Raw genomic sequence first — 23,029 nt, 5'->3', positions numbered from 1 at the left:
AGAACGACATTTGGTCTCTATGAATTTTTAGTCATGCCATTTGGATTGACCAATGCTCTTGCTACGTTTAACAGGATGATGGATAGAATTTTCCGCCCTTGTCAAAGTTTCGTTGGCACATTCTTTGATGATATGATTATCTTTTCAAAGAATGAAGAGGAGCATAGAAAATACCTAGTTGCAGTCTTTAATGAGCTTAAGCGTAACAGATTGCTCATTAACGGTAAGAAGAGTGAATTCTTTTTGGAAGAGATTCACTTCCTTGGGCACATAGTTTCTAAAGATGTGGTGAAGATGGATCCTAGAAAGATAGAAGCAATTGTCTCTTGGCCAGACTTAAAAACCGTTCATGATGTTCGTAGTTTTCTTGGCCTATGCTCTTACTACAGAAGATTTGTAAGACACTTTGCAGAGATTGCTTCTCCTTTACATGTGTCAGATGGGAGAGGATCGAGGTGCAGCTGAAGTGCAGTAGACAGTGTGAGAGTGAGAGACAGAGTTGAGCACGACACCCAATGCAATAGTACTGAATAGAGTGTAAGCTGAAAGTACAAATGATAACCCTTATACCTTAGGGTTATAAGGGGCTGTTCACACCCGAACACAGTAAGTGCCCGTAAGTGTGCACCACAAGCACATACAAAATAGTACACATAATCTGGGGGAAAAAACCTCTCCTACCGAGAGTAAAAAGTGCCCCAGTGTCCTAGTGATCACCCGCACACTCCTATATGAGCGTAGGCGTAAGTAAGGCGTGTGAGATACCCAACAAACCCCCCTGGAGTGAAGAGTGATCAAGTGTACAAGGATCATCCGCCACCAAAGGGCGTCAAATTCAAAGCATCGCGAAATGCTTCAAATGTGTCTCGTGGAAGAGCTTTGGTGAAGATGTCTGCCACATTGCTGGTGGTAGGACAGTAGACAAGGCTGATATCGCCTGCATGTAGCCTCTCTCTGACAAAGTGGTAGTGAATCTCTATGTGTTTCGTGCGAGCATGAAACACAGGGTTCCGTGCCACTGCAATGGCACTCTGACTGTCAGTATATAAAGGAGTAGGCTCCGTAACAGATACATCCAAATCAGCAAGTAAGCGTCTAAGCCATACGCACTCAACTGCAGTAGTGAAGGCTGCCTTGTACTCAGCTTCACATGACGACGTGGCAACAGTGGATTGTTTCTTGCTAAGCCAAGAAATGCATGACGAGCCAAGAAAGAAACAATTGCCACTAGTGGAGTGACGAGTATCAAAATCACCAGCCCAATCAGAGTCACTGTAAGCATGTAACTGCAGTGGTCCCCCCTTGCCATAAAGCAATCCAAGAGCTCTAGTACCCTGCAAGTAACGAAACACACGCTTCACAGCTTGCCAATGCGACATACGAGGCTGATGCATGTACGTGCTCAAAACTGAAACGGCAAACTGTATGTCTGGCCGAGTGTGGCATAGATAGATGAGACATCCCACTGCTAGAGCATAAGTATGGATATCAAACAAATCACTGTCATCATGTAATGACAGTTTGAGCCCAGGTTCCATGGGTGTACAAACTGGCTTGCAATCCTGGAGGCCAAACTTCTCAAGAAGTTGCCCAATGTACCTTGACTGACATAATCCAATGCCTCTAGCATCATGTACAAACTGGATGCCCAAGTAATAGTGCAAAATACCCAAGTCAGACATGTCAAAAGTTTGCTGTAAATTATTTTTGAATGCTGAAATCTGATCAGCATGTGTTCCAGTGAGCAAAAGGTCATCTACATATAGACACAAAATCAGCATGGATCCCCCCTCTTTATGTACATAAAGGGTAGACTCAGATGGGCTGTTTACAAACCCCTGACTAAGCAAGAAAGCATCTATCTTTGCGTACCAAGCTCGTGGAGCTTGTTTCAAACCATATAGAGCTTTTTTCAGCTTGCATACTAAATTTTCTGAGCTTTCAACTGCAAAACCAATGGGCTGCTGTACATACACTTCTTCCTGAAGTTCCCCATGTAAGAATGCAGTCTTTATATCCAGCTAATGCACTTTCCAACCAAAATGTGCAGCCAAGGCAATCATAGACCGAATGGTCGTCATACGGGAGGTAGGAGCAAAGGTCTCCTCATAGTCAATGCCCTTTTTCTGTGCGTAGCCTTTAGCTACCAGCCGTGCCTTGTACTTATCTATGGATCCATCTGCATTCCTTTTCAATTTGTAGACCCATTTCGTACCAATGGCACGCTTGCCAACTGGCAAAGACACCAAATCCCAAGTATGATTCTTATGAATAGAATCCAATTCAGCTTGCATGGCTGCCATCCAATGCACACTATGTCGTGCATCCTCAAAACATTCAGGCTCCTCATTATCATGAGTACATGCTGCCATAACCAACTCCATGGAATGTGCTGAATCATGCAGTCGAGTTTGCCTTCGAGTACGACCAGCCAAGGGTGTTTCCAAATGACTATCTCTCATAGTCTGCGTGTACCATCTAGGCACCTGTCTTGCTTCCTGACTGTGTACAAGTTCCTGCTGAATTTCAGTTTCAGCAATGTGCTGATTTACTGCATGTTCCATAGGAGCAGCTGGCTGAACATTAGGTTCATTTGCTGAAGTACCAGCTGAATCACCAAATGTGATGGGCAGCAGCCCTTCAAAGACATCACGGGCAGCCTGATATGTATCAAAACCAGCCAAGGATAATTCTGATTTTTCATCAAATACAACATCCCTGCTGACAAAAACCTTCTTGGTCACGGGATCATAGAGTCTGTAGCCTTTGCTTTCGCTGCTATATCCCATAAAGATGCATTTTACAGCCTTGTTGTCCAACTTCTTTCGAAGTACCTGTGAAATATGGGCATATGCAAGACACCCAAAAGTACGGAAGTGGCCAACAGAAGGTTTGCGGCTGTGCCAAGCCTCAAAAGGTGTGACGGTTTTCAAGGCCTTGGTAGGGCATCTGTTCAAAATGTGGCAAGCGCACATGACGGCTTCCATCCAAAAACTATGAGGCAAACTCTTTGCCTTCAGCATACATCTGGCCATCTCCATGAGTGACCGATTTTTCCTCTCTGCTACCCCATTCTGCTGTGGAGTATATGCAGTAGTGTACTGATGGATAATGCCCTTCTGCTGCAAATAAGAATTCAGCATAGAGGACATGTATTCCCCCCCTCGGTCCGAACGGAGAGTCTTAATCTTGCAACCAGACTGAGTTTCCACAAGTGCACTGAAAGCCAAAAATGCATCATACACTTCTGACTTCTTTTTCAAGCAATAGACCCAGCACAAACGTGTAAAGTCATCAATAAATGTTACAAAATAGTAACAACCACCCAATGACTGTGTCTGCATGGGCCCACAAACATCCGAATGCACAAGCTGCAATCTGGCTGTTGCTCTAAAAGCAACATCACGGGGAAAAGAGAAACGATGCATTTTCCCCAAAATGCAACCCTCGCATAAATGCTCAGGAGGTCTCTCCAAGAGAGGTAATCCATCCAACATCTGAGTACGCTGTAATAGCATCAAGCTGCCATAGTTTACATGCCCCAAACGAGCATGCCATAACTCTGCCTCTAACATAGCAGGAGTAAGAGTGGATGTCAAATATGCAGACTGATCTACCGAAAGAGCATCCAACTCATATAACCCATGACACAGAGAACCTGTCAAGACCAATGTCATGTGTTCCTTGTCACGGACCATGCAACGGTCATCATCAAAGGTGACCTGCAAACCACAACGTGCCATAGAAGAAATGGAAAGCAGATTCTTCTTAATGCCAGGCACATACAAAGCATCCTGTAGGCGGAGAATAGAGCCATCAATGGCTGTAAGCTGAATCTCCCCAATACCACGAACAGGGTATGATGCATTATTAGCACACTGAACAGACTTCCCAACGGGAGGTGCACCAAGAGAAGCAAACAAATCTCTACGAGATGTGATATGCCGTGAAGCACCACTGTCAAAGAACCAAGTGTCAGCATCTTCTGTAGAGCTAAATGCTCTATCAGCCCAAGAGACATCATAACTGCAAGTGTAAAAACAATAGTCCCTGTCTGCAACAAAGGACGCGGACTCACTAGCAGTGGAAGGAGCTGCAGAAACAGACATCCCTGACTCCTTCTTCTTCTCTTTGGCGATGCGCTTCCTGCACTCAGTGATGTAGTGGCCAGGCTTCTTGCAGTAATGGCATTTTCCTTTCTTGGCTTGCGTGTCCCCCTGTTTCTGACTTGTCTGTGAAGTGTTACTACTACCAGAACTCTGCGAAGCATTTTTCCCTTGGCTGTTTTTACCCTTCTGCCTTGACATAAAAGCCTGCTCAGAGGCTATACCATCCACACCACTGTTCCGTCTAGTTTGTTCCTCCTCTAGAAGCAAACTGACAAGCTGAATGAAAGTGATAGGCTCGTTCGAAATCCTCATAGTGAGGTTCAAGGCAGTATGAAAAGCCAAGTAAGAGGGAGGCAGTGAATTCAATGTCGTAGAAATCAGCTGCGCATCTGAGTAGTACTCATCCACATTCATGAGCTGCTCCCGCAAGTCCTGAATTTTGTTGAGATGATCCTGCATAGAATCACCCTCATTCATCTTTAGAGTCTCTAGCTCTTTCTTCAAGAAAGAGATGCGAGTCTCATTCTTTCCTGCAAACATCTGCTCCAATGTCAACCAAGCTTCTTGTGAAGAAGCTGCTGAACGAATATGAGGAATGATAGAACGCTGAACTGCCAATGCAATCAGCGACATAGCCTGTGCATTCCGTGTATCCCAAGTTTTCTGAGCTGCAGTTCTTGGGGGAAGTGGCTGAGCGGGGTGAGGTGGAGGGGGCTGAGGTTGCCCTCTTGCACGTCCTCCTGGAGGAGGAGTAGCGGGAGCCACAACTCCCGGTCGTGCTTCCACTCCACTGACATAATCCCACAAATTTTTGGCCACTAATACATTCTTCATCATGAAAGACCAAAGGGAATAATTGTTCCCATCCAATCGGTCTTCCTTGGACACATAGGTGAATACATCTCCTCCCTGATTTGCCATTATTTCCCAAAAGGTAATAGAGCAATGTCAATGCAGTACGGGCTGGAAATCTGCAAATTTCCAGAAATTGCAGCAAACACAAGTCTGCAATTAATGTGCAAAGGGTACTCTGTCAAAAAAAACTGTCACTGATGCACGCTTCCCAAGGTGCAATTAGTGCTCAGCAGCACTAAAACATCAAAAGCCCCAAAATTTTCTGCCCAAAATTTCTGTCACAAATGTCTGTTACAAAAGCCCCAAAATGTGCATTCAATGTGTCACAGACAGACACAGCACGTTTCCCAATGCTGAAAACTGAACCTGCTGTTCAGCACGTTTCCCAATGCTGAACCTGAACCTGTTGCACGAACTCCTGTGTAAAAGAAAAGTGCAGAATGTTACCTCTGCGTGTTGACGACGGGCACGATTCCCGAGATAATGACTGCTGGGTACAGTCGGACTGACGCACAGGTACAGGCGTGCAGGTCCAGTGACACGCGCAGGCAGGACTGGGCGCACGCTGGGCAGAGGAGGCGGTACCCAGGACTGGGTGGTGGAAACAGGTGGCGCGCTGGCAGCTGGAGCTGACGGCACAGTCTAGCTCAGCGCAGGGAGGCTGCGCAGGCAGACTGACAGGCGAAGGGGCACGCTGGGCAGACACAGGGCAGAGGACACGCTGGGCAGAGGTGGCAGCACGCAGGTACAGGTGGCGCGCTGGGCAGGGCGCGCTGTGCAGGACACGCACAGGTACAGGCGGCTGGGGCAGAACTGGCGGGGGCTGACTGAACTGGAGTGGGCTGCAGACTGCAGACTGAAGACTGCTCTGAGCTGAGCTCTGATACCAAATGTCAGATGGGAGAGGATCGAGGTGCAGCTGAAGTGCAGTAGACAGTGTGAGAGTGAGAGACAGAGTTGAGCACGACACCCAATGCAATAGTACTGAATAGAGTGTAAGCTGAAAGTACAAATGATAACCCTTATACCTTAGGGTTATAAGGGGCTGTTCACACCCGAACACAGTAAGTGCCCGTAAGTGTGCACCACAAGCACATACAAAATAGTACACATAATCTGGGGGAAAAAACCTCTCCTACCGAGAGTAAAAAGTGCCCCAGTGTCCTAGTGATCACCCGCACACTCCTATATGAGCGTAGGCGTAAGTAAGGCGTGTGAGATACCCAACAACATGCGCTTGTAAAGAAGGATGTCAAATGGCAATGGATTGACAAAGAGAAATCAGCATTTAGATGTATGAAGGGGAAAATGACTACAGATCCAGTACTTATTCTGCGAGATCTATCTAAGCCATTCGTAGTGTAGTGTGATGCATGTGGAAACAACATTCGTGTTGTATTAATGCAGAGTGACCGAGTTGTGGCATACGAGAGTAGAGTGCTTTCTGTCATTGAAAGGACTCACTAAATTTATGAGAAAGAATTAGATACTTTCTCACACTGGCTAAATTGTCAGAGAAACACGTGTTGGGAAAATTTCCTATCTATGTTTCATTTTTAGATAGTGCATGTGAAAGGCAAGAAAAATGTAGTTGTAGATGCTTTATCTCGCAAACCACAGGTGTCAGCTGTTTCAATTTCTTATCACTACAAATTGGATGATATGAAAGAGCAGTATACTGATGACGAAGATTTCTCTGAAATCTATGAACAGTTGATCAATGGCCAACGTCATGATCATTATGTGTTCAAAGAAGGCTTTATCATGATGCATGGAAGACTATGCGTTACAAAGCAGTTAAGGCCAAAAGTTTTATTGGAAAGTCATTCTTCACTGTATGAAGGGCATTGTGGTATTGATCCTACAGTCAAAGCGGTAGAGACTTTCTTCTATTGGCCAGCCTTGAGATCTAATGTTGATGCATATGTCAGATCTTGCCTTTTATGCCAAAAGGTCAAATTTGATAGATAGAAGGCACCAAGATTATTGCAACTACTGCCTATTCTAGAAAGGCCATGGGAAAGTATTGCCATGGATTTCATTTTTGATCTTCCAAGAAATTCTTCAGGGAATGATGGAATCTGGATTATCGTTTGCAGATTCAGCAACAGGCACATTTCATTCTTGTAAGGAAAAAGTTTAAGTTAGAACACATGGTAAAGATATTTATACAAAATATCTTCAAGTACCATGGAATGCCACGGTCAAATTGTGAGTGATAGAGACCCAAGAATGACTAGCTTGTTTTAGAAAGCATTGTTTGAAAACATGGGCACTACGCTGAAATTTTCATCTTCTTTCCATCCACAAATTGATGGACAGTTTGAAGAAGCAAATTCGATTGTTTTAGATCTACTGAAGTGTTATGTTTCAGATCATAAGACTTCTTGGGAATACCACTCGCCATTGGTTGAGTATGCATACAATAATACAATGCACTCATCTACTGGCAAAGCACCTTTTGAGATTGTGGAAGGTGGAAAGAAACTGCCTCCCATTTTGCGGACAAAAGATAATATTTTTGAAGCAGATCGTTATGTAAAAGATTGGGAAGAATCATATTAAAAGGTCAAGTATGCGTTAGAAAAGTCACAAGCTAAACAGAAAAGAGCTGTTGATACTCATCGTCGGGAGCTCTTGTTCAAAAAGGATGATTGGGTTTTTTTGCGTTTTGAAAAGGCACGTTTGAGAAAACAGAAGGGCAAGGATTGTTTGTTTCCAAAGCTGAGTATGTGTTACTATGGCCCTTTACAAGTCTCGGAGAAGATCAATGATGTAGCATATAGGCTGAAATTGCCAAAGAATTGGAAAATTCATAATGCATTCCATGTGAGCCTATTGAGGCCTTTTATTGGTGAAGTGCCAGAAGATATGGTTCAAGGGGAACAACGTGAAGTAGAGGAATTAGATGAGATTCTAGTTCTTGAGCAAATCCTGGCACATAAGGATAGGAAAGTGAAAGGTAGAGTTATAAGAAGATTTTTGGTGAAGTTAAAGAACTATTCACCAATGGATGCCAAATGGATGGAAGAGGTTGAATTGGCAGATTCGCCTAAGTTATTGCAACTTTACATAGAAGCTTTCTTACTGGAATCTACTGTGACTTAGAATGCTTTTTGAAGCAATGTACATTCTCTATTGTATAGTTGAATACTGCATCTCATTGAATAATGCACAATGTATGGTTTACATTTAGCATTAACATGTGTATCATTGAATGAAACCTCAGTGCTTTGAAGTTGTATTTGTTACACTTCAGTTGAATGAATATGCATGTTGTGACACTAATAGTTCGCGCATACGTGCTATCGCCCTGTGTTGCATCCGAAAACATGTATATTAGAAAGGCTCCTAGTAATCATAGTTGGATACAGGATGTAATCCTCCACCTATGTGAGACTTGAACTTGCAATGACACAAATGGTAGAGGGGAAACTCCTACCATCACCCCGTGTCTTATGTTAGCAAGTGATACATGCGATGGCACTAATAACATGGAGAATCTTGTTATCGCCCTACATCATCCATTAGCATGTATAGTATGCGATTGAGGTCGCTTGCTTCTTTCAAGAGGGGGGTATGTTACCAGGTGCTGATACCTTTTACAGTTGCTTTTCTTATTTACTTATATAAATATTTTATTTTTCTTTTTTTTTTGTTGCTGCTGCTTCTTATCCCCAGAGTTCTCTTGGAATAAGCTTGGATCTTTGCATGGCCAGAAGAGGTAGCCATTGGGACAAATTGGACTAATGGTTTGTCTGAGCCTTAGGACTAGTTCCATATTGAATGGGCACTGAAGAATAGAATGCCAGTGGTTTGGCACTATGTGCTTAGCTATTGGAGATGGTGCATGACAATGAGCCTGGCCAAGGCAGAAGATGCACATGTGAGAATGCTCATGGAATAAAAGTCACCGTAATTGAGCCACATTACACTTTTTGATGTGGTCACAATGATAAAAGTTGCTCAGAACAACTTGAGGAATGCAGGGGTCACCATCCCTAAAATTTGGGGAGTTACTATTTTTGGACCCCAGAGTCTGTTTGCGTCATTATCTTCATTTTTGCACCAGGATTAATTCTCTAGTCTGTGCTAAGGTCAATTTTTGCATCGATCATGGAGAATTTTAGACCAGAAGGTTTAAATGGAAAAATTGTTATATGTATGCCATGTGACATGAATTCCCAAGAGAGAGAGAGAGAGAGAGAGAGAGAGAGAGAGAGAGAGAGAGAGAGCATTTAAGAAAAACGTAATAGGCATAAGGGGCAGAGAGGAGAATGGAGTTTTAAGGAGCTGAGGGCAGATTGCTGTAAGAAAATCACCCATGGAGAGTACTTCTATGTCTCTGACTCAAGTACAGAGGTAGAGCTTGCTCCCTCTGATAAACTCTCTCTCTATTCTCAGAGGAAATGCTTCGCATGATGGGCTGATTTCATTGAAGGTGCAATTCTGTGTTTTCTTTGAAATTTTGCACATGAATCATTAAGTATTGGTCACAGAAAATGCACGACATGTTGGATAGTAAGAATAGTGAATTCAGAGATCTGTAGACTGTAATTCTGCACACGAATCATTGAGTTTTGGTCACATGCTGAATAGTAAGAACAGTGAATTTTGCACATGCTGGACAGTAAGAACAGTGTGCTGGATAGTAAGAACAATGAATTTTGGACATGCTGGACAGTAAGAACAATGAATTCAGAGATCTGCAGACTGCAATTTTGCATAGGAATCATTGAGTTTTGGTCACAGAAAATGCTTTCCTAAAAGGAATGTTGATCTGGACATGATGTACTATTCTTATGCAACTGGGATTTACTCAGAAGAGATGAAAACCAACTGTTCACAGGTTATGTATTTTGGAACATTATCATTTTTGTAAATTTCCCTCTTTTAATTGATAAAGAAATACCGAGAGGGGTGCCGGTTCTCAGGGCCCATCTGGTGTTGAGCGAGGGAGTGAAGTCTTTGCTTATGTGTGTGTGTATAAAGACCAGGTGTTAATTGAAGGAACTACTGCTTTATGTGAGTCATAGACTAGTTTCACAGACTCAGTCATGAACTGAGAGATCAGCTAGCATATCTTGCTCAAGCACCAATGAGACTAGCTCCTTGCAAGTGAGAGTCTCCTGGCTACAAGAAGTGAGGTGACTAGTGTAGAACACATGATATGTCGGTGATGGAAGATGTGAGAGAAGCAGGGTCATAGCGAGGTCCTCCGAAGAAATGTTTGTACCAAGGGATGCAAGCTCATCTCAAATCTCCTCCATCCTATAGATGTGATCCCTTGTCGTAGGGGAATCTGCAACATAGAAAGCTATTGTAGCTTCAACTCAAGAGATAATCGATGTGCAAATGCCTAGATTCGGAAGAGAGATGCCAAACTCCTCGAAATCTCTGCAACGACAAAGATACATCTAATACACACAAGTACAAAATCTGCACAACTCAAAAGGAGAAAAGAGTGGGCTCTAGTATTCAACAACCGATCCCATAAAGCTGTCAAATCCGCAGTCACATCATCATGAGGATTTATAGTAGGTCGAAATATAGGGACAATAACAAAATCCCAAAGGTCATAGTTGTCGTGAGGAGGCACTCCATCCGGCACGACCATTGAGGGTAGTTTGTCCCATCCAACTTGTCAAATGTAAGTAGAGGTATGATTGTCACCTCCTCAAGAGATGCCATCAATGTCAATTAGGGATTCGAGGCCCTAGAAGAATATAATGGGAAAGAGTGATAGGATAGTGGTTAGTCTTGCGAGACACAATTGCAACTCGATGCATTGTGTCTTGAGTTTCTACGAGAATAACTACTTTATCCAACCCAAAGGCTAGATGCACAAAAGGTCACCTTTTTGCCATCTGGGCACATAGACCTCATTTGACATACAAGTTAGGACCCAACCAATGTATGTGCTCATACATGGCTTCTTCTCATAATGTGGCCTTGCAACTTAGAGCACCATGGATCATCAGTTGCATCTTACGAGGGTGGGGCATTGAGTATATCTAATAGAGCTAACAAGGCACTGGTACCAGGTGGCATCGCTATGGGGATCACCTGCTGCTATAAGCTTGGACTTTGGGTCCATGGGGCAAGAAATAGGTTGATACTCCACCATAGCAAACTTTGAAAGAAGCTTGGAGATATATCGATGCTGGGAAATAAAAAATGCCATTTGCCATCTAATAGATCTCCAATCCAAGGAAAAAGTATAGGATTCCAATATCCGTCATGTTGAACTTTTGGTCCAATACCTGGTGAGTTCGATCAACCTCATGTATGTTGCTCACTGTGATAATGAGATAATCAATATATGAGATAGCCAAGGCGCATCTGTTCTTTGCAACTTTGTATAAAGGTTGGGGTCATGATCAGATTGATGAAAGTCACTGTCCAAGAAGCATCGATCAATCTGTTGATACCAAGCCCTATGAGCTTGCTTCAGGCCATAGAGGGCCTTCCGTAACTTGTAAACATGGTCCTCCTTTCCCTGCACAAGAAATCCAAGAGATTGTGAGACATGAATCTCCTCCTTCAAGACGCCATTCAGAAAGGCCAACTTCACGTCCCCATTTGATAAACCGGCCAATGGTGATGGGCAGGTAAAGCCAAGATAGCTCAAATAGTGGACATTTGGGTTGTTGGTGCAAAAGTCTTAAGGTAATCCAACCTACGTATTGAGAGAGTCCCTTGCAACAAGCCGTGCCGGATGCTTGTTCAAGGTTCTATTTGCAAGATACTTGGTCTTATAGACCACTTCATACCTATTACCTTTCTCTTCTTCGGATGCGTAACCAACTCCCAAGTTTGGTTCCGTTCAATAGGATTGAGCTCATGTTGCATAGCACTGCGCCAAACATCTTGCATAAGAGCCTCATCAATTGTAGTAGGATCAGAGTCCTAAAAAATTTGTGATATAAGGGCATAGTTCACATGGAGTGAACTATCCCGCTGGGCCTGAAGGGTAGCTGACCTGTATGGACCAGTAAAGAAGACTCTCCCATTGAAGAAAAATTGAGGAGATGGAGAAGGGGTAGAAATACTCCATGATGAAGTAGTAGATGGAGGAGCTGTCAAGGGTGAAAGGGGAGATCGGGAGTGAGAAGGCAAAGGAGGGGTAGGAGTCACAGATGAAAGAGGGGTACCAAGGGGTAATTGGGAAGAAAGGAGTGGGATTGATGGTTTTTTTTTTTTTTTTTGGGGGGGGGGGGGGGGTTTCAATCGAAGACAAAGAACCATGTGTAACAAGACAACTATCAATCGGATCTTCGGAGGCTGCAGCCTCATGGAAAATCGCATTCTTGATCACCTTGATCTTTTGAGTCTTCGGGTCATAGAAGCAATAGCCCTTTGTGAATGTACTCTAGCCAATGAAGATAAGCTTCTTTGACTTGGGGTCGAGTTTGCTCACTATTCTTCTTGTCCACATGGACATATGCATCGTAGCTAAAGATATGAAAGTGGAAACTGAAGGCTTCTTTCCAAAGAAAGCCTAGTAGGGAGTTATATCCTTTAATTCTCAAGTAGGTAACCTGTTGTGGATATATACCACAGTAGCCATGATGTCACCCTAGAAGGAATGAGGAAGACTCTGTTGAGCTAAAACATGCTTTTTAGTTGATTAGCATTCTTAAATAGCCCCAAAACACACTAAATTAATGAAAAACTCTAAAAAGGGAAGTGGTCCAAGAGAGTTTCAGTGGTTCCCCAAAAACCCTAATTCTTTGGAGCACCCTTCAATATCTATAAATGGACAAGCTGCCCCCATTCAGCCTCATCTCTTTTTGCAGGTTTCTCACCCTTGAGTGCAGATTTCAGCCATTAGTGTACTTCCACGTGGCTATCCAGCCTTTACGACTGCTGCTACCTCTCCATCAGCCCTTGTAGTGCCTTGGCACCTTCCTCCAGGTTGTCGTCCACTGTCTAGTGTCATCTTCAAGGCTGCGTTTGGCATCCACATGCCATCCCTAGCATCTCCACCATCTCCTGGTGCTTGTGTTTGACCCACATGAGCCACGCATCAGTCTCCACATCCTCTAGTTGCCTGCATTTGGGCCTCCCCTACGTGGCAACAATGTGGCTACTTCCCTCTCCATTAGGCGACATCCTTCAGCTTGCATTTGCACCCTTCTGGAGCCGCTGGCATCACCTCTCTCTTCTGCAACTGTTGCCTCAGTCTTCTTAGCCTCCTGACATCAACGTTTTGTAGATTCCTCACTCTAGACTCCGACTAGTAGTCATAGACTTCGGATTTGTCTTCGGTGGATGTCACTCTTCGACACTTTGCTCTACCCTTGAGTATCAGTGCGCTCTTACATTCATTTATAGTATTCATTCACTTCAGAGTTGTGTTCTTCTTTCTCTTCTTCTGTTTATATTTGAGTTTCTTTGTTTGAGTTTTGAGTTTTGTGTTTATGGTTTAAGTTTCGCTTTCTATGTTTGTGTCTGTCTCTTTGTGTTTCTGTTGTGATTGTGCATTCTGTGTTTCATCAATACAAAACCTAGTAGTTTTCTTCACATGGTATCAGAGCCGGTGCTCTTGTAAATAGCATCCTGCTTCGAATATTGTGGAGAGCTTGGTTTTGTTGAGTGCGCGGCTAGCGGAAGGGTGAAGATTTGCAACAGAAGTGTGCAGGTGAGTGAGAGCGACGACAGAGAGAGAGTACAATCTGATTTGCGTATACCAACAATGTATTCGTAAGGGTGCATTCACATGTACAACATAATAATACACGTGTACAATACACAGAGGTGAATAAAGGACCTTTACATCTCAACAACCTCTCACTTAAAGGTCCAAAGTGAACCTTTAACCAACTCCCACTAGTCATATGCAATGCTTATGTTGAGCCTTGCTTAAAATTTTAGTGAGAACATCTGCAGGGTTGTCCTGTGTTTTGATCTTGGTCAATGTGATTAGACCATCTTCCAGCATCTGCTTGATAAAGTGATATTACACATCTATATGCTTTGTGCGTGAATGATACATGGTATTCTTAGCCAGATACATAACATTTTGGCTATCACATTCCAACACTAGAGTACTAATAGACATGCCGAGATCCTCTGCAAGTCTCCTCAGCCATATAGCTTTCTTAGAAGTTTCAGTAACTGATATGTATTCAACTTCAATAGTACTCAGTGCTACGATGTTCTACAACCTGGAGCACCAAGAGATAGCCCCTTCGGCAACTGTAAAGACATACCTAGTAGTGGACTTGTGAGTGTCCAAGTCACCTGTCATGTCTACATCACAATAACCTTGCAGACTAAGTGCACCCTGCCCATAGCAAATACACTTTCTTTGTGTACCCTTTAGATATCTAAGAATACACTTGACAACCTTCCAATGTGGTTTGCGAAGATTTGACATAAACCTGCTAACAACTCCCACTACATGAGCAAATGTCTGGACGAGTAGCGACCATAGCATATATAAGAGAGCCACAAGCTGATGCATAAGGGACTCCCTTCATAGCATTGCTTCCATGTCATCTTGTGGGTTGTTGGCTTTACTAAGCTTAAGATATGGAGGTAAGGGCACCCCAAGAGGCTTAGCTTCAAGCATGTTAAATCTATCCAGTATCTTTTCAAGGTACTTCTCTTGAGATAATAACAACAATTTCTGCCCTGCGAATCCTCATGTCCAATATATGCTCTGCATTTCCTAAATCTTTCATGTAGAAAGTTGATTTCAGCTAATCTTTGAGAGCATCCAAGCTAGTCTTTCTTTTCCCAACTAGCAACATATCATCCACATACTAAACAAGTATGATGGGGTTGCCATCTGTATCCTTTTTCATGTATAAACAATGATTTTCATGGCTGTGTAAACCCATAAGAGAGCATAAAAGTGTCAAACTTTTTGTACCATTGCCGTGGTGCTTGCTTCAGCCCATACAAGCTGCGTTTTAGTTTACACACCAACTGCTCTTTTCCAGGAACTATAAAGCCATCGGGCTATTTCATGTAGATCTCCTCATGTCACCATGCAGAAAAGCTGTTTTCAGATCCATTTGGTACAACTCTAAATCCAATACAATAGTGAGAGCAAAAAGCACACGTAGAGTGGCCATCTTCACAACAGGTGAGAAGACCTCTTGGAAGTCAATCCCTTCCTTTTGTGCATACCCTTTGGCAACTAGTCTTACCTATGTGGCTGCCTTCTTAAGTGTGTAGACGTGCGTACCCAATGATCTACATTCTCAAGAATCAGATCTACATCTGGAAACATGTTATTTTCAGCATTTATTGGCTGCTGTAAGCCATTTTCAGCATGCTGTACAGCACCTTCATTTTCATTTCCAGCACTTGCATTTTCATAATCAGCAAGTCTATCTTGTTGTCCATGATCTCCTTGTGCTTCTATTTGCTGTCCACCATCATCTGGCTCAAAAATAACCTGCTGATCATTAGTTTCAGCATGTGGTACAACATCATGAGGCTCATCATTTGAAGTAATAGATGGCTGCAAATTCTGAAATTTGACATTTTTCATGTCTTCATCAGAGGGTAAAGTACTTTTTAGCAACTTTGCCTCATTAAACACATTATTACGACTGCAAACAATTTTCTTGGACTGTGGTAATCACACTCTATAGCCAAATTCACCCTCATCACCATAGCCCATGAAAATGCCTTTGGTGGATTTTGGGTCAAGTTTACTTCTTAGCTCATCTCTAACATGCACAAAAGCATCACAATCAAATATTTGTAAATGGTCATATGAGGCCGATTTGCCAGTCCAAACCTCCTCAGGGATTCTATTATTTAAGGACCTGTTTGGAGAGCAATTGCAAATGTGAACCGTAGTTTTAAGTGCCTCTCCCCAAAATTCATGAGGGAGATTAGCAATGGACAGCATGCACTGCACTCTCTTACATAAAGTCATATTGTATCTTTCAGCCACACAATTTGAAGAAGGGTTGTTAAGTCTGAGTGACACCATCGTCGACTGACAAAAGTGCATCGATCACATCAGCCTTGGTAATCTGCATATCTTGCATGTGACATTGAAACCAACCTTCCTTATCGGATAGGGTGGTTTAACCTGATTAAGCACTTAATTACAACAATCAGCAAATGAACATAAACTGAAATGCTCACTTTACCTTCATAAACTTGGACAGTGGACACCCTGTTGGCCCCAAAATTGGCGCCCCTTTCGGTATTTCCTTAATTTCAATTGCTAATGGATAAATTACAAGCCGAGATTTCACAATCTCCTTGGCTGATTCAAAAGCCCCTTGCTATTCCAATAATCAGCAAAGCATTCAGGCAAATTGCCCCTTGATTTTCACCCAGGACTTGCTCTAATGGAACCCCAATTGGTCAAATGTTGCCCCAAATTCACAATAGATGGGCTGGCATTTGAAATCCTCACAATTCCACAAATTTCCGGTGCTGATTTCAGTGTACAATGCCTTTGACTGATGGCACGGGTCCCAAGGTGGCTGCTAAACCCTAATTACTACTGTAATTTAGGGTTTACAGCAGTAAACTCTTTGTTGTCTACCAAATTTGACTATACTTTGCTACCAATGGCTGAGAATTATTGAGAATGCTTGAGCATAGATTGGAGAAGATGAGAGAATGCTGTAGAGAGAGAGAAAATCAGCTGAAATGTATCCTTTGATTCATAGCTCTGATGACAAATCTGATGGCACCAATAGCTTCAAAAGGGAGGTAAAACACTAGCTCGACTCGCGAGCCCTCCTCTTCTACCGCCACCTCTCTTGAGGCAAAAGAAAAAACCTGTTGCTCCCCTGTCCTGTCGCGGCGCGCGATCAGTCGTCGTCGCCTCTCAGAACCAAATCTGATCACCTCCTCTCCCTCTACCAAGCTCAGAATGGTTGCCATTCAGCTTCCACCACCCTCCAGCAACCTTCTCCCTAGTTGCATGGGAAAGTTTTGCTAAGTGGCAGCCTTCCTAATGCATTTTCAGCCATTAAATTAAATTTTCAGAATTAATTAATTCTGAAAATTAATTTCAGCCCTTTTGACCCTGTCCAAAATAAAACATGCCCATCTGTAATGAAATTCGCTAGGTCATTTGCAACCATGAGTTGTTCCCAACCTCTGTTGACCCTTAGACTAGCATTAATTAATTAATTAATGCTAGTCCCTAGTGTCACCACTGACACTTAATGACCATTGTCCTAGGGTCCAACCTGGCACCAACTGACCACCAAAACCCAATTGGCATAACTTAACACAACTTTTGCCTTTAACACCCACTGCATCCTTGGGGTCCTTGGCTCATTCCCATGAAATAACTGCCATGTGCATCACATGTGCTAAACAACCTTGCACATTTGATTAATAAATTAATCAAATGTTACTAGCAAGATTAAAGCATCTCAAAATTTCACGTCCCCGTGACAGACATACAAGGGCATCATAATCTATTGCACATAGTATATCAACCTTTGCATCCGAGAGCTCCTCTATGACTACATTGGAGGCCACATTGGCCTTTTCCTTGCCTTTGGTTGCCTCAGATGCATTTGTCTTATCCTCATTCTTCTTTTTGTCTCGTGTATTCTTCTTTTTCTCTTGTTTCTTCTTGTAGTACTTGCAATCAGGCTTCTTGTGGCCCTTCCAACCACATTGATAGCAAGTAACATCACTGTTTTCCTTTCCTTTGCTCTTGCTTCTGCTTTTATGTACAACATTTGCATTTTTCTTTTCAGCCCTGCCTCTAACATTGTAAGTTGAGTTGTTGCCTTCTCCACTAGACTTATGTCTAATTTCTTCATTCAAGATTGAACCCCTCACACCATCATATGAGGGATTGGGTTTATTACTGAGAGAAGCTACCAAGGTCTCCTAGGAATTCGGCAATGCCATGATTAGAAAGATCACCCTCAACTTATTATCAAAATCCAAGTTAGCATCCTTGAGCTGATTTAAAATACCAGTCAATGCACTCAAGTGCTCAGCCGTAGGTTTGGACTCATCTAGCCGCATATTCACCAACTTGCGCATTAAATGCACGTGATTAACAGGTGTGGTGATCTCATAGGTTTTTTTCAATTTCTCACATATTGCATGACCAATATCTAAGCCCTTAATGTTTGTTAAAATGTCATCAGTGACACCCATCTTTATATAAGCCACAATCTTTTTGCTAACTTTGGCTCACTATGCATCAGTCATTTGTGCGGGTTTATCTTCCTACAAAGCATCCTCACAATCCTTTAAGAACAATAAGCCCTGCATATGGTCTTTCCAAAGGTCAAAACTGTGACCATCAAACAGTTTGATTTCCATTAAACTCTTAATGTCACTATTGCTTATACTCTATAGTGGAACTGCAAGAGCACAAGGTAAATGAGCAAATACACTGCTGTTCTTGCCTAACTAGCAATAAACCTCTGTTGTTTTTACATAAACCAGCCACCACATGTGCAAATACTGCAGAAATTTACCAAAATCTGCAAAAAATCCTAAATTTCTAGGTCCAACAGTGTGTAAATGTCGGCCAATCTGACCTCGCTGAGAAAAATTTCATCAATATATGAAAAGTCCCAGTTTTTTTAGGTCCAATGTCAAGAAATTTTACTCGGATGAGCAAAATTTCAACAAATTTGGCAAAATCCCCAATTGAATTGAGGTCAACATGCACAATGTCTGCAATTTTCGACACAAATGTCATTGTCAAGCATAAACAGCATCAAATCTGGGAAACGCCCCAAATTTTGAGAAGCAGATTTGCATAGGTTTATGATCTGTGCTTATGCGTGTGAATGCCCGAAAGGCGAGAAATAAAAAAGAACAGAAATTTTTTATTTAAGAAAATTGGATAGGGGAGGGACTGTTGACCTACCCATCATGTCGCTTCAGTTCATCGCGCACGTCTCTTGTTGCTTGCCCATTGTCGCTGGCTCGTCACGCGTCGTAAGCAGTCAGTCTCACGCTAACTTGGAGTCCGTTGACTGCTGTCCTTGCTGGACTAGTCGCCCGGTCGCGAGCAGGTCTAGTCCTCGCATTGACCTGGAGCCCAAGCGTCGTTAACCTTTAACATGCTCACGTTAGTCGTCAGCCCTGTTGCTGGCTGCCTGGTCAAAAAATGACCTATCACCTTGAGTGAACAGCCAAAGTAATGACCTGATGATTTCCTGTGAGCGAAACATTGGAGACGTGTCGCACGGACTCTAAGGAGCGCGAACACCTTAGCTGAAGCATTGATACTAGTTGTTGAGTGTGCGGCTAGCGGAAGGGTGAAGATTTGCTGCAGGAGAAGTGTCCAGGTGAGTGAGAGCAACAGAGAGAGCTGATTTGGGTGTACCAACGACGTGTTGCTACACAAAGAATAAAATGTATTTATACTTAGGACTCGCAAGGGTGCATTCACATATACAACATAATAATATACGTGTATAATACACGGAGGTGAATAAAGGACCTTTACATCCCAATAGGTTTTGCGTGAGATACACAATATGACTCATAACCGAATCACAATGTCGCAAACACCTTCTTCTCCCAGTTCCTATGATGTCCTATCAAGCTTCTCCATCACTATTTTTTTTTACAAGTGTGGCTAATTATATTACTCAAAAAAACCGATTACAACGGAGTGCTCATGCTTAAGAGACTAGCTGGAGCTGATGCAAAGTCACAAATACATCATGTATACAAGACTCTCAAGGGGGTCTGGGAGGGATAGGGGCAAGAAGCCATGGAAGGGGGGTGCATCGCCATCTAAGGCTGCCTGCCTGCATCACGAAGAACAGGTCCTGGCCGACCCAAGTGTGCATGAAATGACAATGGAGTTCCTGATGATCCTTGGACTCACCCTGCACTTGATCCCATCGGCCGCGAAGAGAGTGGATGATGGAGGTCCACAGCTCTGCTAAGGTTGCGTGTACTGAAAGTCTCTCTCCGCTAAAAGTCTCCTGACACCGCACCTTTTAGATATGCCATCCAGTAAAACTCCCTATGATCTCCTATACCTCACAGCGGTCTGCTTTGGGCTCCAGTACTTGGCGGATGGGTAGAGCCTCCAAACCGACCACTGCGCACGACCCTGCCTCGATAATGAATATCATGTCTTGCATCCTAACCTCATACAGAAGATGACAGCCTTGGCTGACTATTTGCCACAACAGAAAGATCTCCATGAGATACATCCAAGGTTGGGTGCTATACAGCGAAGGATGCGGCATGCTCCCTTCCACACGAGCTGCGCCGCCTCGCATGACCAAAGGCAGGGCTTTGGTTCGAGAAGCTGTTGTGTGCAGCGCTTGCAACCTCCCTCCTGCATCTGGGCAAGCCAACTTCCCACCGCTAAGTCTCCATGTGCCATCAGCCATAAAAAATACGATACCCTTCTCGGCCTCCAGCTATCCCATAAGCAGCGCAAGAAAGTCCGTCGAAAAGGCTTTGTGATGTTGTACTTTGCCCACTGCCTGCTATGTGACGACGCCCAATCCATATCCTCCTATATCAATACGTGTTTGCCAATCATGGTAGTGTTCTCCAGAAACCTCGGTGGCTTCTTGGCGACCGCGGTGGCCAGCCTTAGCCACTCTCCTAGATCCCACTCCAGCTCATCAAGTGGTCTGCTCTTCCAGATCCAAAGGTGCCACTCCTTGAGCTCCCTCCAGAAAACTCCTTGCAGTGTACTCTAGGAACCTCGGTGGCTTCTTGGTGACCGTAGTGGCCGGCCATAGTCACTCTCCTAGATTCCACTCCAGCTTATCAAGTGGTCTGCTCTCCCAGATCCAAAGGCGCCACTCCCTGAGCTCCCTCCAGAAAACATAGGGGTCTAGTCGCCATGTCTTCCCCTGAAGGCCCACCACCCGAATCCTTCACAAAAGGACAGCTATCTCTCATCCTACTGCCCTTTGTCAAGGGCCAAACGCCCTCCATCCTGAACGGTGAAGAAAATCCCCTATTGCGGGGCGCCGTGCACTCTATCTATCACCTGTAGGGGGATGCCTGCTAGTGAAAACTTAGTGGCTCATACCTCCTCGAGCTCTATCGGCTCTTGTATCGGGGAAGCAAGCCACTTCGAAGGTATTGCTGCGTCTATCTCCCTTCTCCTCAACTCCACTTCTCTTTGGCATCCTGATACACGCTGCAGCACCTCCTCGTTCGCCATCCTGTACACCTCCTGCCAAGTCCTGATGGTATGAGCCAAGCCGGCCTCCCAACCAGCCCACTGGATGTGGGGGCACTCGCCAATCTGTGCCCCTTCCCGATCTTTGACCTGGGGGCTTCAGATCATCGGTTGATGTTCTATCTCCTCTTGGCAACATGGGGGGCTATGGATTAGGGCCTTTCGGAGGCCCTGCTACACGCGGAGTAAGCTGCGAAGGAAAGGTGATCTGGGAGGGGCTCTGGATTAGGGCTCTATCGGCTCTTGTATCGGGGGAGCAAGCCACTTCAGAGGTATTGTTGTGTCTATCTCCCTTCTCCTCAACTCCACTCCTCTCTGGCAGGGTGATACTCGCTGCAAAACCTCCACGTCTACCATCTTGTACACCTCCCGCCATGTCTTGAAAGTACAAACCAGGCCGGCCTCCCACCCACCTCCCACCAAACCCACTGGATGTGGGAACGTTCACCTATCTGTGCCCCTTCCCAATCTTTGACTTGGGGATTCTAGATCACCGACTGATGGTCTATTTCCTCCTGGCAGCTTGGGGGGCTCTGGATTAGGGCCTTTCAGAGGCCTTGCCAGACACGGAGTAAGTTGCGAAGGAAAGGCGATCTGGGAGGGGTGATCTGGGCAGACGTGAAGACCCATCTCAGGGACGGCCTCCACTCACCGCCAAGCCTTGGTCTACAGTTCTAAAGGCCTTTTTGCAGTAAGACCTTCTAGGTCTGCTCGGCTGGTGTGAGACTGCGGACAACTAGCTTGCCCAAGAGGGCCGTACTTTGATACTCTGGGTCGATGATCCCAAGCCCTCCCTTTGACGTATGACGTATGATGGTCGCCCACGCCACCTTAGCCTTGGAATCCCTTGAGCCATCAGACCCTGACCAAAGGAAATTCTATACTAGGTGGCAAAGCTGCACTATGCACAATGCGGAAAAGCACCAACATGAGGCAATGTATAAGGCTGTTGCTAGGAGGACCTGGTTAACCACCAGGGCTCGTTCGGCTAGTGAGAGGCGAATCGTGCTCCAGCAGGCCAGTTTCCTCCAAATAGAATCCAAGACAGGAAGAAACTGTTGGGTAGGAGTGATGTCGAGTCCCACCTGAAACCCTAGGTACCGGATGGTTTGCCCTCTGCTCACCCATCTAAATCCCAGGTGGACGCCCCACTCCGTGCTGGAGTCTGGGTCTGTGAGGAAACCAACTGACTTCCGCCAGTTGATTTTCGCTCCTGCTGCAAAGCAGAACACGTCAAGAGCGAGCCTCATTCTCTCCAGCATCAACTCATCGTCCTCTATGTAGAGGGCTGTATCATCTGCGTACTCTGAGTCTAGCAACTCAATCTCCTCTCTCACTAGAAGTCAAAGGCCGCGTAATCCACTCACACGTGACCTGAGGAAGTGAGACATCGCCTCTGCAAAGAGTAGAAATAGGTATGGGGCCAGGGGGCAGCCCTATTGAACCGATCTCTCCAACCGAAACTTCTCTCCTCACTTTTTGCCTATGAGAACCCTGTTGGTGGCCGATTTGTACAGGGCGGAGACCCCACAAATCCAAGCATGGGGGAATCCCAACCTCACCATGGTGCCCTCTAGGAAATCCCAGTCCACCCTATCATAAGCTTTCTCAAAATCCAAGAATAGTACGGCCAATCTCTGCCCACTGTGCTGAGCCCACTTTCCCGCCTCAAAGAAGGTAAATACATTGTCTAGGATGCTCCTATCCTGGACAAAGCCTGTTTGTGTGTCATGGATGATATTTGGAAGCACGGGGCGTAGTTGCCTACCAATCATCTTTGCCAGTGCCTTATAGGCCACTGGCAATAAGGTGATCGGTCTCCACTGGGAGAGCTCCAAAGACTAATGAGGCCTGTCGAGAGACTCCTTGGCATCTGTCTTGAAGTGAAAATCTCCTGGAAGGCCCTCAGTAGGGGGTTCTTCACCACTTC

At 44.4% G+C, this 23,029-nt stretch overlaps 2 protein-coding genes across 5 annotated transcripts in view; one reads left to right on the top strand and one right to left on the bottom strand.

The window, feature by feature from the left end:
* Positions 1–23,029, top strand: part of LOC148042075 (serine/threonine-protein kinase GRIK1-like) — a 167,102-nt gene that overhangs the window by 121,244 nt on the left and 22,829 nt on the right. The gene's annotated exons all lie outside the window — the stretch shown is intronic.
* Positions 4,761–21,081, bottom strand: LOC148042076 (uncharacterized). The gene is made up of 4 exons (XM_087686228.1): positions 20,947–21,081; positions 11,745–11,873; positions 5,368–6,099; positions 4,761–5,330 (listed from the first exon to the last, which is right to left on the bottom strand). Exons 1-4 carry the CDS (start codon positions 21,079–21,081, stop codon positions 5,280–5,282), a joined length of 1,047 nt encoding a protein of 348 aa, XP_087542354.1. The 3' UTR covers positions 4,761–5,279.

Source organism: Lygodium microphyllum, chromosome 1 (genome assembly GCF_053477565.2).
Source record: "Lygodium microphyllum isolate KBCC chromosome 1, Lygodium_microphyllum_v1.1.10, whole genome shotgun sequence".
NCBI classification, from domain to species: Eukaryota; Viridiplantae; Streptophyta; class Polypodiopsida; order Schizaeales; family Lygodiaceae; genus Lygodium; species Lygodium microphyllum.
Note: the sequence above shows the minus strand (reverse complement) of the source record. Positions and strands in the feature narration are given on the sequence as shown.